This window comes from Tyto alba, unplaced genomic scaffold, assembly GCF_018691265.1.
Source record: "Tyto alba isolate M040663 unplaced genomic scaffold, T.alba_DEE_v4.0 Super-Scaffold_16, whole genome shotgun sequence".
Classification (NCBI taxonomy): domain Eukaryota; kingdom Metazoa; phylum Chordata; class Aves; order Strigiformes; family Tytonidae; genus Tyto; species Tyto alba.
Window position 1 is genome coordinate 17,581,878 of NW_024881278.1, and position 17,428 is coordinate 17,599,305.

At 45.1% G+C, this 17,428-nt stretch overlaps 1 protein-coding gene and 1 long non-coding RNA gene across 8 annotated transcripts in view; one reads left to right on the forward strand and one right to left on the reverse strand.

Annotated features, from left to right (window-relative positions):
- The window catches only part of ESRRG (estrogen related receptor gamma), a 406,413-nt gene that overhangs the window by 13,221 nt on the left and 375,764 nt on the right, over nucleotides 1–17,428 (forward strand). For 4 of the 7 annotated variants that reach the window (XM_042789775.1, XM_042789776.1, XM_042789773.1 and 1 more), the window contains exon 1: nucleotides 7,638–7,826. The exons of 1 other annotated variant lie outside the window; for it this stretch is intronic. Coding sequence is in view for 1 of the 6 variants with exons in the window: in XM_042789772.1 (XP_042645706.1) it covers nucleotides 6,851–7,129 (279 nt within the window). In the remaining 5 variants the exon portion in view is untranslated. Of the gene's footprint in view, nucleotides 1–2,241; nucleotides 7,130–7,637; nucleotides 7,827–17,428 lie in introns of those variants that run through there. 2 more of the 7 variants (XM_042789772.1, XM_042789777.1) reach the window with 2 other exon arrangements.
- LOC116962197 lies at nucleotides 7,043–7,532 on the reverse strand. Its single transcript, XR_004407421.2, has 2 exons — nucleotides 7,360–7,532; nucleotides 7,043–7,123 (listed from the first exon to the last, which is right to left on the reverse strand). It is a non-coding gene; the product is annotated as an uncharacterized LOC116962197 (long non-coding RNA).

Here is a 17,428-nt window from a genome sequence, read left to right on the forward strand (position 1 = left end):
ATTGCTAAAGGTTTCACATTGGTTCTGCTTCTGTCTTGGCTATATAAATATTTATAACTTTTTATTTTATTGCTATTGCTGTATAATATAACCAAAATATCATGGAAAAAATGCAGTTTCTCAGTTTTGTATTAGAAATTGAAGATTGGATCCCCAGCTAATATAAATTGGTATTACTCCACTGATTTCATGAGAACTATGTTAGCTTTCACTGACTGTGTATCTGGTGTCTAGTTTGTGGCTCTGACCATCTAATTACCGAATAAGACTTCACCATATCGTGACATTAATATATAGTAATGGAATTCAGGGTTCTAACTGGGGTTAAGCAGCTAAATATAAGTAAATGCATTGGTTTGTGGAATAAGATCTTTCCACTTCTCTCATAATTTTCCATCGTGAAGAACTGGATTAAAACTGGTGTGCCCTATTTCCATCAGCTTCTTGGCCACCTGCTAGAGGTCTGCAGCTATAAGAAGAGGGATGGGTTCAGTATCAGCACATTTCACTTAAGGCTCGAGAAATGAGCATCTTTAATGCACACCAAATGAGCTAAATTACAGGGGAGTGTTTCCATCAGGCATTCCAGGGCTGTGAACACAGCCTGGGAGCCCATGGTCCAACAGGCTTTGTCACCTTGACTGATGCTAAGAAAGTCCTCCCTACATCCTTCTGTACACCATTCTCTACCTAAATCTATCCCACCTTTGCGAGTACAGCTTTTTGTGTGTGCCTGGGGATGTACTTACACGTGTTAAAATTCAGAAGTCTCACTGAAGTTTTAAAGCTGAATAATGTCAATGTGCTTCTAGCAGGGTAAGGGTGGGGTTGAGGTAGTTGAGGTCCTCCTGTTTAAGATCTGATACTGACCTATTAATCTTTTGACTTAACATGCCAGGTGAAGTTCTGCAACCTCAGGGGAGACTTAATTCATACAAACAGTGTTGGGGTTCCACAATGGAGTGTCACAGGTGCTTTCTTCTCAACTACAATACTGTCAGTTTCTCTGTCTTTATATAAAACATAGCAGTTAGAGAATTCAAGTTCAGGGATGAAGGGTTTAATGTTTCCTCTTCTTCCAGTCTATAAACTATTCTACGCATACGCTTCTTCTGCCCTTCCTTTTGAAGCTCTACCATCAGTGTTTAGGGTTATTCAGGCCAGAGAAAAGAAGCAGCAAGGAGCACGACTGTAGTCTCCTGTGAGAACACTGAATTATATGGGGTAATCCTGGATCTCTGGCTTCCAGGACTGCTTTAGCACTTATATATGAAGTATAAAATACATTAATGGGCTTTTGAGAATTCCTGAGATATGACCTGAATCATAGATAGAGCCTATCTGCCATTATACCTTCTTGGCAGCCATTCCTCTTCTGCAACCTTTAGCTTTGAGATCTGTTTTGGAGATGGAAGAGGCATTTTGGAAATCTTGTAGTTAGCACCTGTATACCCAGGAATCTGGCTCACACACATACTGGTTTGTACCTGTACCTTCCCCAGTATGTTTTATGTAATTTGAACATACAGCACGGTTGCTTACGTGCAGACTGTTAATCGTTGGTTGTTTTAATATTTATGTAGCATGTGAAAGGGAAAAGGGCTCAAATTCTCGTATTTTAAATAACTGTCTTGGCAGTTACACAGCCCATAGTGTTTATGTTTTCATGGAATGCAATGTTTGTGATGTTGAAATGAGAGGAGCAGATATTAGATATGGCTGAGCAGGTTCTGGAGTTGGTCTGGACTGGGTCGGCCTTGCGCCGCAGCCGGCTGTCAAGGGCATCTGGAAAGGTGCCACTTAGCACTGTATGGTTTGTCTGCTATGTATATATGCAATGTTATTACTTGCTAATGGCAGTTTGGCAACTTTTGTCTATGTCAAGCAAGCCAAATTCTGATCCCTTTGCTGCTTCTTAGAGTTAGTTCAAATTCCTCTGACACTAGCCTTGGTTCTTGTTAGAAGCCAGATGGCAGAAGCTAAGAGGTGAGCTTGATCATTCTGAGCTGCCTTGGATCTCATATTAGGTGAGGGTCCCACCCCAAATCCTGATCTCTGATAAATTAACTTTTTAACTCTGCATTACCGCTAGCGTACAAGCCAAATGTCTATGCAGATATTTATGTTCCAACAGCCAAATGCAAGCTCATTTTTTTTCTTCTGATTTATAAGAATGTTATGCTTTACAGACATGAGTAACCCATGTGGGATATCTTTCCCACAGAGTAAAACCAATGTAAATTCACATGACTCAGGGTTTTGTTTCAATGCTCATGTATAAACTCTCATTAGAAATGATTATGCTTGAACATCAAAAGAAAAGCACACTCGCTTGTATTAATGTTTAATGCATAATTCACATTGTTAGAACAAAAAACAAAACAGTCGGTGGTTGTTATGACATATTAAACATTGGCGCTACTAACCAATTCCCATAGAGGATCCTTCATTTCATTGCATTGGCTGTGTGCTGAGGTTTCCTCTTGCGCATGTTGTGCCATCATCTCAGAGATTTAAAGACACCTTCCTCATTCAATGAGTAATTCACCCCTGCACTGCCAGGAGTGGGAGAGAGCTGGGATACTCCACCACTGTGGGTGGCTCCAACGCCTAGAGACCTCTCAGTAGAAACAGAGTGTAAAATAATCTAATCCAGTTGTTTATACAAGTGGGATTTCAAACCAGGCATGCTCCTATATGCTCTGAAACCCTCATTGACTTCAATCTCAGTCCAGTTTGAGCCTTAATATCAAGACTGGACCCGTGGTCAAAGGCACCCAGCATGACAGAATTCAAGAAGAATTTGGTATTTTTTTTTATGTTTATCCATGTTTTACCTTCTTTAGGCAATGCCTACTTTCTTACCAGAAAGCTTCTTACTTAAGGAGGTTTGGTGTGACAGAGGCAGACATGAAATCTATTCCCTATGTCCTCAACTGAGACCAGCACAGGAAAGCAAAGCCCTGCTCGTAATCACAAATGGAGTTTAGGAACAAGAATCCTAATGATGTGTGGCATCATTGCCTGTTACACGGAGTAGCAGGGCCATTGTGTCTGTGTAAGGGAAGACCCCTGGGTACCCGCTGCCTTCCCATATCACAGCCTTTCATACAAAGTAGGAGTTGAGTATTTTTATCTTCAAAGCTTTTATTTGCTTTTCCCCTGTCAGTGTTTAAAGGCTCAGCAATTTGTACCATCTAGCTTTTATACTTATGCTTATTCAAAAAAAAAAACAAAAAACAAAAAACAAAAAACCCAGCTGTTTTACTAGCTGAGATGACATAATTTCTTTCTTGCCTATTACCCCCTTCCTCCACACCTCCACCACCCCCCCTTAAAAATTCCCTAACAACCAGCCTTAAGTTTAAAGTGTAGGAGTCTTAGTTCATGTCAAAGAGTCACCTTTCTTCCCAGGGAGGTCTGTGGCACAGAATGAGACCAAATGACATTTGTGAAACTTTCTGCTTGGCACAAAGTTGCAAAAAAATCTGTATGTTCTCATTACCATTTCAGTAACTCTTCTGTACACCAGTAGTGTCACAATACACCTGATTCAGAGCAGAGTAGCTGCCTGAGTTTCAGGTAGGTTCTTCCTGATTCAGATCTCTGTAAGCAAACTATAAATTAGCTCTCTGTTCTTAAGGTGCCTGCTGAAGGTCCTGTTGTTCTGCAAATCCTGTGCAAGTCTGAGAGGTTCCTCATTCAGGGACTAATGCTGTTGAATCAGAATGGGTGCTACTGCTTTGAATGGTATGCGGACAAAATACAAATGGATCATGGGTGTTTAAGAGGACAGAGCAGAGCTTTGTTTTTCTTTTTTGTTTTTTTTTTTGTTTGTTTTTTGTTTTTTTGTTTTTTGTTTTTTTTTTTTTTTTTGTTTTTTGTTTTTTTTTTTCTTTTTCTTTTTTTTATAACAATCCACTCAAAATATTTACCATTGAGAAGCTGATGTTTTCTCCAGTAAAGAACCTATTGTCCACTTCAAGGCAGCTGAGAACATACTCAGAGTATATACTGGTTAAATTGTTTATTTTTAATGGAGTGCACATGGCATTGCTATCCTGGAATTGAACATAAATACATAGCTGTCGTGGGGGTTTTGCTGAGAAAGAAAAACCTGTAATGAATTAAATATGCTTCATGAGGAAAGAAGTAGGTCAAGCATTGGGTTAGATTAACCTCATGTTATACAGAAAGACTAAATTCTGTTGTTTTCACCTGTGGGACTTTGGACTCGTCTACACACCAAATTATTCCAACACACTTACTAGGTACATTGCAGTAATTATTTTCGACTAAAACCATGTGTAGACAAATCTTACACCAGCATAGGAATTCTCTTTCTTGAATTATCTTAATCTAGTTTGAAAGTGGATTAAGTGGAACCAGGAAACAACTTGGTCATTCCAGAATGAATCAGCTATCTGAACACAGTTCTGCTTTACATTCACATCTGACCTTATTCCAGCATAATTTTCTTGGGCTGAGAGGCTCTTAGGATATATCTGCATAGCAAATGAATGTGTGATTATAGACATACCAACCTTTCCTTTACTCTCACTAGCATGAGTAACAGCAGTAATGAAAGATGGTAGCAGAGACCTCAGTACAGCCTATTAACTGGGGCATAGATGCAGCTGGTTGTGAACAGCCTCTGCTGAAATCCACCTCATCACACCCTCACTTCAGACACAACTCACGTCCCTTAGACTAACGCCGGGGCTGGGAATGCCTCTCTGCAGCTCCGGTGTGTACGCACACCAAAGATTGCATATGCGATAGGACCGCGCAGCTGAGCTAAATGGAAAACAGGTGAATTTAACTTCAGAGGTTAATCACATTGGAGAAGAAGCATGGCTCACACATTTTTAATATACACACCTTTCACAACCAAATAAAGTGTCAGCTGTGTGACTGCAGAGGCCAAATTAAATATGCTGTAGACGAGCAGAACTCAGTTGATTTCACTAGGGCTGAGTTTGGCTCCATAGGTGAGATCTTGCTTATTTGACTAATACTTGTTTTGTTGCCTATCTGCTCATTTATTTTAATGAAATTAATGCATTTTAATGTTCCTTTAAGTGCATTCCAAAAATAGCAATTTGATTAACTAATTCACTTTTAAGAGTGTAACAATCACAAGTAAAAATCTCCCTGTTAGCTGAGGTATGGAATAATTGCAAGTAGCATCTTGGGTAGCTATGCCATACCCTTCATCCTTTCAAACAAATTCCCCACATCAATCAGAAGAGCCTCACTTAAAAATGAATGGTGAAATATAGACAACAATCAAGCTGTACGCAGTGCTTTTCAAGTCTACCAAAAAAGTGTACCAGTAATGTACTCTGTGCTCTGCTGAGACAGTAAACTTAAGACAGCTAAGAATTTAGCCTAAAAGCAGTTCAAAACAGAAACAGAAAACAAACTTGTCTTTCTAGCCAAGCCAGAAAGCATCTTGAGTAGCTTGGGGGTTTTTTTGAAGGAAAAAAAAAAAAAAAAAAAAAAAAAAGCACGTTCAATTTCAGGCTCCTTAAAATGATGCTTGGATTGTACTGCATTCCAAGAGGATTTCTTTTTTTCCCCAGCTCTTTTGTGAGTTGGAATAGATGCTCTCACCATTTAAAATACGGTGCTGTGGAGAGCACAGAGTCCAGCGACAGAAAAGGCGTACGCTAACTTCTTGCTGACTTTATCTCCTTATAAAAACTGGAATAACAAAACCTGATTAGTAAGAGTATTAAGCGAAGGCAATTTTCCATTTTATTGTATTTAAATGAGAAAAAAATGAAAGCGTTAAGGCTTATATTAAGCCTGAACAGAGGCAGTTGCAAAAAATTTAGTTTCAGCCCTGCTACATGTGTCCCTTCATGAACTCCACTGCGCTGGTTACACATGTATCGGCAATGTTGCAGCTCATTATTAACCGAGGTGGTGCAAAACGAAAAACAGAAGAGTTAAATTTGACTTTGAGCGCTGCTGGGATGCTCCGTGGTCACCGTGCAGGCGGTGTGGCATTTCAGCAGTTGGGGATATTAGCAGTGTGTGTGTAACGATTCCTCTCTAGCTAAAGGGGCGCTTAAATCTTGAGCTACCATGGAGAGTTTCTTTGGAAGCGAGGCCTGGTTCTGGGAACGCTTTTGCACGCGAGTTAAATCCCACGTGCAAAAGGTCCTCGGAGTTTAGCGAGACCGTGCGTGCAGAGTTACAGGATTTGCCTTTTTAAAAGTACAAAGATGAAGGAGAGAAAATGCAGGTGGCTTGCCGGCCCCTGCCCTTGCCCGTAACGCGGCTCAGAGCCTGCACCGCGGTCGCACCGACTTCGGTGCCGACGGCCGGGCCTAAACCCGCGCTCTGTTTTAACGTTTATAAACCGCTCTCCTTTCCGAAATAGCTGCTCCGCCGCCCTCGCCGCAGAGGTAGGGAGAGCCGGCCTAGAAACACGCGTGGCCGGGCCCTGCCCGTGTTGCGGCGAGCGCCGCCGCCATTGTGCTGCCGCGCCGCGCCACGCCGCCCTCCGGCCCCGCAGCCCACGGGGCGCGGCGGGGCACCCCCGATCGAACCCGCGGGTAGAGGGGCTCTGTGCGGCGGGGGCTCCCCCCACCCCCTTCCCCCCCGCTCCTCCAGCCTTCCCCTGCAGAGGCTTGTAGGACTTCGGGGCGGGGGGGGGCGCGGCGCCGGGCCTGCACGGCAGCGGCAGTGCGGCGGCTGCACCGCCAGTAGCGTTACTCCTCGCCTACCTTCCTCTTGCGTTTCGGGTGCTTTTTAAATTTTTTTTTATTATTTTTTAATTTTTTTTTTTTTTTTTTTGTGGTGTCCTCTCTCCCCGCCCCCCCCCGCCGTGGCTCGGCAAATGGCCTGCTGGCGGCTGGCGGCGTGTGCGTGGTGCCCGTGTGTGTCCCCGCGTCCCCTGGGCGAGGTGTCCCGTCCGCCGCCGGAGGACTCGGCCGTGGCACATCCCCCCTCCCCGCCCCCCGTTTTCGATAGTTGTTTTTTTTTTTTTTTTTTTTTTCTTTTTTTTTTTTTTTGGTTTGGTTTTGTTTTGTTTGTTTGTTTGTTTGTTTGGTTTTTTTCCAGGTGGGACTTGGCGGTGACCGGCGAGGCTCGCCTGGCACTGAATGTCACCCTGAAGGTAAAATGAAAGACAAAAAGATGAACGCATGCCTGCTCCCCCCGGCCGCGCCGCCGCCGCTCCCCCGCGCCCGCCGGCGAGCGGCCGCCACCATCGCGGGGCGGCAGCCCCCGCCGCGCCCCGGATTTCCTGTCCCGGCTTTTTATTATCTCGCTTTAAAAAAACCCCCCAAAACAAAAAAACCACCCCAAACCGCAGAAAACCCGCATGCGAGAGGAACGTGCACGTACCCGGTACCGAGCCCAGGAAAAACCCGGCCGCTTCCCCCTTCTCCTGCCAAGTTATCATTGAGAAAACAGACAGGCGGCGTGACGTCCCGGGTCAGGCCGAGTGCGGACCGGCGCTACCAAGGCGGCAGGGAGGCCCGGGGCCGCCGCCGGGGCCGGGGCCGCGGGGCCCGGGGCCGCCGCCGCCCGCCCGCCGCCGCCCCCGCCGCCCGCCGCGCCGCGCCCGCCGCCGCCGCCGCCCCCCGCGCCCCCCGCCCCGCCGCCGCGGCGCCGAGCGGCCTGCCGCCCGCCCCGGGCTCCCCCCTCGCCGGCGGAGGTCGCGGGAGCCCAGTTAAAGGAGGCGTGTGTAAAGATTTTGCAATGTCCCTGCATGGGGTTGTAGACTTTCCTAGCAAAGAAACCGGCTTCGGCTTCTTTAAAATCCCCGACGACTCACCTGATTAACCTGCCTGCGGTTCTGAGCTGACCAGGTAAAGCGAGCCCCCCCCTCTCCCCCCCCACCCCCCCACCCCCCACCCCCGCACCTCTGCGAGCTGACATTGCATCGGGGGCATGTTTTTGCTTGGAGACGAGTCGCTGCCAGAAGCGCTTACCCCCAACCCCCCCCATTCCACCTTCAGACCTTGCCAATTGCACTTGCTCAGAGTCATTGCGCCCCCCCCCCCCCCCCCCAAAAAAAAAAAAAAAAAAATCAGCTTCGTAAAAAGCCGCACAACAGCACCGGCCACCCGGGGTATACTGGTTCTCGCCTCTCGGACAATTATTTAGAATTATTGGCCCGGGGTTGGGGGTGGGGGGACGCGGGGGTGGGGGGAAGGGAGAATGATTTTTCTTTTCTGCTGACAGATCCTACCCCGGCAGGTTTTTGTCCTCCCCGCCGCGTTGCGCAGGGTCAGGAGTGCCGGGGAAGTGACGAGGCTTTAGCCAGCAAGAGTTTGGGGCCGGGGTCCCGGGGTGGCTCTGGCGGTTGCGAGCGGGCAGGGGGAGGGACCGGACTCTCCAAGCTTGTGCCCGGGCGCGTGTGTGACTGTCGCGACGGCTGCCCGTGTCGCTCGTGTCCTGCCCCCCACCCCGGGGTCCCCTTTCGGGAGCCCCGAAGTGTCCCGGCTGCGGCGCGGCCCGGGCGGCGGCGGCGGCGGGGCCCGCCCGCCCCGGCATGGGGGGGGGGGGGGGGGGCCGTCCTCGTCCCCGTCCCTCCTCCGCCGCCCTCTCCTTCCTGAAACACCTCTGCCCGCGGCCGGGGGGAGCGGAGAAGGCCCGGCCGGAGCGGGGGGCTGAGGGGGGGCATTGCTGCCGGCGCGGCTGGGTGTTCCTTCCTTGGTGTCCCCGGCTGCTGGAGCGGCGGCGTGGCCGTGCCACGCGGGACGCGCTCCGGGCTCTGCTGGTGCCGGCGTGTCCGGGACCCGCGGCCGGGCGCAGGGGGGGACACACGCACACAAAAAGGGAGCGGGGCCGCTCGCACCCAAAATCAGGAGGGGGGGCGAAGGAGAGTGTGGAAAGTCAAGGCACTGCTTTGCTCCTCACGATACTTCGCCCTCCCAGCTCCGGGCGGGGGCGCGGGTTTAGAGAAGTGGTCGCATATGGGGCTTTGACTGTGACCTGGCTGCGAGGAAATTTATCTATCCATCTATCTATTTATTTATTTATTTATTTCCCTTTTCCACTGGGCATTAATGCTATGAGGGAGCAAGTGGTCTGGGGGTATATTTTGAAGTGCTGCAGGGGCAGCGCTCTGACTACTTGGTCTAGTTAATATGTTTCTCGTGATACCAAAGCAGAGAGGACTGCATTTAGGAGATGACTAAATAATGGGGGAGGCAAGTAAAAATGAGTGGAATATAAAGGAGAGGAAAATGAAGGTGAATGGTAGTGTGGGAAGGCAGGCACTGAGCAGCTTGGGTTTCTCTCCTGTAATTCCCTCCCCCACTCTTCCCCCCCCCCCCCCCCCCCCCCCGTTTTTTTCTTTTCATACTATTAAGGAGACTCGAACCCAACAGAAAAAGGAGATGACCCCACACACGCTTCAACCTATCGTCATTTGTGTCCAGGAGGGAAATCTGAATGCCCTTTGTATAAAACCACCAAAGTTTTAAGGGTTTATTAGCCATCCTGTCTCAAACACAAAGCATGAAAGTTGCCCGATACATTGTAGCATTACTTCCCTGTTTTATTTCAGAGGACAAAATGTTCTGGTGTAGCGTACCTACCGTCACTTTCAGAATGGGACTAGTTTACAAAATAACCTACATTAGATTATATACGTGGTGCGTGTGTTGCATTTCCACTGAAAATAGCCAAAACTTAGAATGATGAAGCGACTTGTGGTTATGATATTCCTTGTCTTGAGAGCATCAATGTAGCTGTGGTTCTGTGTGCTGGGGTGGGGGGTTCTGTGGTGTGAAGGGTTTCATGCCCGTTCGGGAAGCTGGCAGGTCTCCTTTTAGAGGACTTTACAGTTTAAAATGTGCCAGGGGCAGGAGAAGGTAAACACGACATTCAGTGTGCTCATTATCAAAATAAGGAAAACAAATCGATTGCATTAACTGCGTGTGCAGTATCACAGCTATTCCACAGTATTTTGTCAGAAATTAAAAGGTTACCACTAGAGTACCATATCCCTATCTCAAGCCTGGCACCACTTATTACTGCAGCGGTATTTCAATATTAAGTGATCTTAGAGATATTTCATCTTTCATTTTGAATCCTGAATTTGAATCAGCATTAGGATGTCAGGGCTGCGAGATAAGGTATAACAAACTAAGTAGACAGCTGAAGGGCTCCCGGTGAAGGTGTTGCTGAGAAGGATATCTTGGGCCGTTCGCAGTAACCTTGTTTACAGGGACATTTCAATTGCAACCTGAATTTCAGCGAGAGGCTGCCTGGACTAATGCCTGCGTCTCTGAAACCCATCACGAGTGTCTTTTGCACTCTCAACCTTCTCTCTGCCTTCCTTGCCTACTTGCAAAAACTTTTGGGGAAGGTTAGGATGATTTTCTGATAAGAAAATTAAGATGTTTTCCTAAGAGGAATGCTGCTCTTTGAACTCGTGTACATTAGCAACAAAGTATTCATGAGGTTTGATTTTTTTCTGGTTCTCTGATGTGTCAGGATCAGTAGTTACACCGGTCTTTTTAACTTCACGTATACGGCTTTGATTTATTATATTTAAGCCTCGGTGGTTTCGAACCTATTTTGCAGCACATGAAGTCGGTTCAAGTCAGAATGTGAAAAGATGCATATTGTAACAAGGAACAGTTTTGTAGTGATCTGCTAATTTTTTGTTTTCTTTTCCTAAAGCTGTTCCAGGAAAATCACGTGCATTTAGTGAGTGGGTGCTAAATGCCAGCAGCCACATTGATGAAGAAAGATGCTGTTGAAATACTTTGGAATAATAAATAGGATACGTAATGGTCAACCACAAGATAAAAATTTTACACAGTGTTTTTATGGCTCTAAATTGGTTGCATTGTAAACCAAGCTTACTACTCTATTAAGTCATCAGTTTTCAATTATTTAAGATTTCTAGTCAAGCTATCTAATATAGTCTTCATTGTCCATATCAGAAAATTATACATAAGGTTGTAATCCCTTGTTGTTGGTATGTGAGGGCTTTGTTGTGGATGGGGGTTTAATTTTGCCTTATCGGGACAAGTACTACAAAGCATGCACACATAAAAATCATATGGAAATGGCCCCGGTCCTACGAAATGGGGATAGTTACAGCACTGAAATGTACCTAATACAATTTGAGATCCACTCACTAAGAAACCTTGACAGTATCTGCCTTGCAGGTACCGTGCATTTGGAAATACTGTATCTCCATTTAAATGCAGATCTTCAGTTTTCTCCAGGGGGCAGTTGGCGAATCTTTCGATTGAACCACTGATACTAGAAAAACTAACTGGAGATTTACCCATGAACAAGAGACCCTTTCAAGTCTGCCTTTTTGAAATAATGATTATAAAATTTTCTAATATTGAGATTTTATATTGATTTTGAATGCCTTTTCAAAAGTCACAGGGAAGGAGTAGTGTCTTTTACTTAAGGTAGGCCAATGTTTGCATGCTTGTTTAGCAATCTTAAGAGAGAGAACTGCTACAAATAAGTTCTTTGTTTTGATATGGGTATTGTGTTTGCATGTGAGTTTTTTCAAATGGACAGAGCAGTCTTGCTTTGATTTTGACCTAGATTCCTCCTGATTATTCCTATGCAGCTAGTACCCGCTTATTTCCCACTGTGAAAATAGGAGAACAACTGTTGATGCTATCTAGCTGGGGCTGCATGGGCAATAGGCACGCGTGTCCAGTTATCTCCCCTCCTCCTCCTCGGCTTCATTAGTAACAGATAAAATAGCACTGCAGTCCAAAGAGGGTGCAAGCCATTATTTCCTCTCCTGTGTATTTTCATTCTTTGAGGGTTTGATTCAAAGGAAGACAGAAAAAAACGAAAACCAAAACAAACCCAAACAATACCACAACTGGGTGGAATCAGTGAATTTATTTCTGTTTCCAGATTTGGCACACAAATTTTGCACACTTGCAGGGATGAACAGAGCTATGTTTTATTTGAAACAAGTCTCAGATCCAGCTTACTCCATATTCTCTTGAAACTCGGTGCCAGTAGGTATCAGCCCTCCTTAGAGGGGCCTGTCCCATCCAGTCCCATTTTCTATATTGTTTGCTGGCTGTCTGGGTTGCGGTGTAACCCAAGGCATTAAAAGCCCTGGACGTAGGGAACGGGAGCTCCCTGTTTGGGGTGCAGGCAGCACAAACTACCTGGTGCAGGGGAGAGAGGAGATCCTGACCTTCTCTGTGCTGGGTGCCATCTGCCGCACGTGTTCCCGGCCGCTCCAGTCTCCCCACCACAGGCATGGGTGCTGCCCCGGGGTGCTGCCCGTGTCCCTGTGCCAGAGCCATAGGGCCTGTGGAGCTATCATCCATATTATGCTCACCTGCTAATGGCATATAAGCCATCAGCCTCAATACCCTGGAGGAAACATGCACTTCAACTTCTACGTGGAGTTCAGGCAGATCTGCGAAGTCCAGACTTACGTGCACCAGCCTTAATGGCAGAGCTCCCATTCAGCTTAATTGATATTCCTATAAACATCTGCAGGTTTCTGTTTCTAGTGGAAGCTACAGCTGGGTGGACTTCTTAAATGAATATTTTGCATATTGAGGTTGAAAGGGAAGTCGAGCCTGATACATTAGCTTATCATCTGTGCCGTTCTCTTGACATCAGTTGGATTACTACAAGCATATATGACAAGGAGATTAGGTGCAAGATCTTCACACAAACATGCTTTTGTTAGCATGTTGATCAGTGGAGATGTTACTTCTCTGAAAACCTTGTTCTAAGTCAAGTCTAGGCAAGCACAAACCTGCGCATGCATATACAAGTTGAGCAGGGCCTATCCTTTATAACACAATTTTTTTCCCTTAATATCTGAGCAAGATCTCTTATTATAACTCAACCATTAGGGGAAAGAAAATGGAACTTTCCTCAAACAGCTTTTCTGTTGGGGAATCTAGTGGCAGTTGCTTTGAAGCATGTGTAATTGATTATCATACATTTATTTTAAAAAGGAGACATAACAAGGAATCTAACATGATGTTTTGGAATATATCTTCTCCCCACAATGTTCTTGAGGGAAATGTAAGGTTGCAGGCATCATTTCATGCCCTGTATGTTTTTGAACATAAATCAAAGAAATTGTTGGAGAGTTATAGATGTTCATAGCAACTGTAGCTATAATAAACACATGCAGTATATATTTTCCAAGCTATTTTGTATGGGTGAAAAGCTGAAGCTGGCGTTTTGTACGAACAATTCAACTTCATCACTGAAAATTTATTTCCTAGTTAGGGTGGATTACCAGTGTAGCATGAAGTCGTGCACCTTCGTTTAAGTTCATCTGGTTATGAAGCCTTGGTTAAAATTGGGAAAGAATTTAAATTGGATCTAGACACCTTGAATGAATTATTCCAAACGTCAAGTTTATTGTGATGCCTCCATGGCGATATTTACATCTGTATTATCACCTCTGTTGGTTTCAAAGTATGCTGGATACTTTAGAGAGCAAATAAAAGACAAGAACAGTGTGAAAAGCCAAACAATTTTAATTGTATACATAGCACAAAATGTGAGCGTAGTAAATGCAACAGGAAAGGGAATCCTGAATGATCTGTTAGTGCAGATCTGCTAATGGGAACAACAACTAGCTTAGGCATACAAATTTCTTGATGATTGTATTAGTTTTGGTTTAAAGTCATAATAGATTAAAAGGGAGAAGTGGCTTTTATGCAGGAATTTCAATGAGGAGAGTGTAGCCACTTGGTGTGTGAGGGTGAGGAAGCTGTTCCATATGTTGGTGAGGATTCTAATGCATTAAAATACTAAAAAGGAAATCCAGGAGTCACAGTTAATATGTATATGGATAGACTGGGAATAGGACACATTCATGATCTGTGCAGAGCTCAGACAGGTCTAGATGAACAGAGTTTCAGACTTAATATTTAAGCAAAATCCTGAGTGTCTGAATAAAACAGGTGGGATGTGTTTCTTTAAGTCTGGTCTTCCAGGTGCTTTCAGGTATAGATCTCATTACTCCCTGTACTCCTATTGGGTTCAGAGATTGATAATTAAAGCCAGTACTGCTTATTGAAAAATTTGAGACTAGCTAAAAGGTGTGACTTTAAAAGTGTCACTGTGCTTCTGTTGGACTTGTTTTATAGCAGTTACTTTCAATCATTCCTCTTTTATTATGAGAGCCAGAAATCTCTTTTTAAAAGAGAAAGCTGGTCTCTTATTACTTGACTCCTGGAAACAGGTTTTTAAAATGTACAACAAATATCCTGACATTGATGCTAAAACTGAGAATTTGCTCTGTTTTACTTGTTTGTAGTATTAGCCTTAAACAACTTCCTCTTGTTGATGTCTTTAAATTTTAAGACCTGCATGAATTAAACAGGAAGCTGTCTAAATTGTTACAACTGATGGACGTCAGGAAGGCAGGGCACAGCCCGTCTTGAGCACCCAGTACTCGTTTCAACTTCAGTGGGATTGGTTTCCAAGGGCCACCCTTTCCACTGGGGACAGGTGGAAAAGGGATGGAGAAAGACAGCTTCTGACATCGCCTAAGTTCAGGGTCGGCTTCCCTTTCTTCATTTCTCACCTAGCTCTTGCTCCCTATCCTCTCCAAACGTTTTTTGTGGTCTCTCCTTAGTAGCCAGACTACTTTACCCTGTCCTCTGAAGGTTGGAAAATGGACTTTGAATAGTTACTGTACTCCCTGCCGGATACAATGTTGTCAAAAAAAAAAATTCAATGAGAAAATCAGAATGGAGAGAAAAGGGAAGACAGGGTGTCACATGTTGAGGTATAGCTGGGAAGACTGGGAGGAGAAAGATTTGGCAATTCCTGTGTGCCCCATGATCAGAATCCATGTATACTTTTACAAACGAAGGGACCTGGAGATGTGTCCCTGGATCCGTAATGAACCGCCCAGCTGTGACGGTTGGGACACAGTTATAGAAGAGGGGTAAGGAGAAGTGGAGTCTAACCCGGAGTGGACATCCTCCAGCCTTGACAAGTGCCAGTCGGGCTGTGTGGGGTAGGACTGCTGAATACGGTCGCATTACTGCTCTCATGCTGCATTCAGAAGTCTCAGCCTTTCTGCACAGACACTTGGGTATTTAGAGGCTCTTGAGGAGGAAACTTCATTCACTGTAATTCCTGCTTCCACAAGGATTATTTTTTTTTTTTTTACTTGTCTTAAATTAGTGCCTTGAGTTCCACCTGACAAAAAGAGCTTGTTTTACTCTGTGCTGAATTTGTAACAGAAAACCAAACCAAATCAAACTAAACCAAAACCCTCTCCTGCCGTATCACAGCCAAAAGAGACCGGGTGGATGAGGGTTGTGAGCGAGGTATGCGGGGTCTGGGCAGCAGGCTGGGCACTGGAGCACGGAGAGCAGGAGGTCCAAGGTCACGGCCCTTCTCAGGGCACAGCTGGGAGCTGGACGCACAACCTCAGGTTTTAGTCCTTTACCTTTCTCTGCCATGTAATCCCTGTCTCGCAGCTTGAGCAACGGAGTCACAGAGACTGTGCTTTTGCAACACGCATTAAATGTGATGGTGCCAGTTGAGGCACAGAAAGGTGAGGTGACGCAGCCTGTCAGTGAGCCCAGCCTTGTAGCCAGGATTTTGATTCCTTGCCTTGCACTGTCTCTTGAGGGAGAAGAGCAAGATTAATCCTGCTGGTGCCACTACATGCTTTCATTTCTCTGGTGTGACACGGTCCAGGGGTGGAGAGGAACATCCTCCCAAAGGAGAGAGGCAAATTTGGGTGGAAGTGCCTGCGGAATCAGTATGGTTACCCTGCTATAAAAACAGTGCCTACCTTTTATAAAAATTATTTTTAATGTTTTATTAATCAGATTTTGCTTGTTCTTGATTTTTTTAATTGAAGGGAGGTGAGGACATGAACTATGAGTATCTGAAAATTGTGCTGTAAACGCTTATAATTGTGCTTGTGAGTGAGTGTGCGTGCGCGTGTGCAACGTGCCTACACACTTTCGGATGTTGTGTATGCACAGGAGCTCTATTATTTTGCTCTTTGAATCATAAAGCATTCTGTCTTGATGTCCTGTCAGTTTTGGTTTCTGCCCTTTGGAATAAAGTTCAAAATATTAAAGAAATAACATGCAATATACTAGTAGCTAGAATAGTCATAGTGCCCGAGGGGAAATGAGGGTGGTGAATAATTTGGTTTATAAATGCCCAGAAAAAAACCCTTAACTCCACCTAACCAAATTCTGCAGTGGTGCACTTTTAAAAGGAACTGTTCTAAATTTTGTTTCTGAGGTTTGCTGGTTATCCTGGAGGGAGAAGTAGGTCCCGTTTGGAAGGCAGCCTGCAAGCTCTCCAGCCATGCCCTGACCATGTGCCAGGGGAATGTATGGTCCCAGTTACTCTTCGGAGAATCACTCTGGGCTAAATGTTGAAACAACTAAATCCGAATGAATTATTGATAGTTCTTTAACATGAAATGTGAGGATGTGTTCAGAGTATTGCTTCCCAGTTTAAGAGTTGAAATAGGGCTAGCAGATGTATTATTTTTAAACGTTGCTTTTTTGGTCTTGTTAGTTTACTTGGACAGCAGTAAGAGCTGCAGAAGCTGGTGCAGGTTCAGCCCACCCCTGGTTGGTTCTGGAGGGCTGACGCAGGAGCTAAGGAGGCACGAACAGATATTTGGAGTCACACTGGGACTTTGGTCAGAATACCAAACTTTGATGAATTCAGGATGTTGTGCTCAGTGGTTTTAGTCCAACAGGGACCATGCTAAAAGGCTCTAGATAAAGATATTAGAGGAAAGAACCAGCCCCCTCCCACTGGCAAAATCTTCTGACTTTATCAGAAAAAAAAGTGCTGAGAAGCATGTGTGTGATGCAAGGCAGGCTCAGGACGAATTTAGGATAAACAGGATGCCTATTGCACTTAATTTAGCAATTCTAAGGCAGAAAATGCTTCTAAGCACAGCTAACAGCTTCTCATCTGCAAATGCCACAGTCAAGACAAAGCAAAATATATTGTGGTGAATTCTGCAGTTCACAGTCTTGACACAGTCAAAACCTCCTATTACAGTGAGGGAGACTTCTGCTTGTGTCACAACTGCCTAGGATGCAGAATTTCAGAGCGGCGTTAATAACAATAATACAGTATATATACAGTTTCAAAAGTCCTGCAGGACATGCAGCAAACGCCAGTGATTCGAACTGGGTGAAGTTGTCAAAGGTTGCTTTGCTCTCCAGAGCCTGGCAGTAGCTCCACTGAAATGTGATGCCATTGGTTTTCAGCAAAGGTTTCTTTCTGCAGGGCTGCAAACAGAGATCAGCTGCTACTGTGTATACACAACTAGGGAGCAAATCAAGCAGCATATTTAAGCAGCCTTTTTAACCTGAGACTTTCCAAGATTTCTTCTTCACGCAGGAAGTTTCCTTTATATTGTCAGCTGTAGCACTTTGCTCATGTAATGAGATCAGAGCTAGGATCACTGCTGCACAGTAGAAAG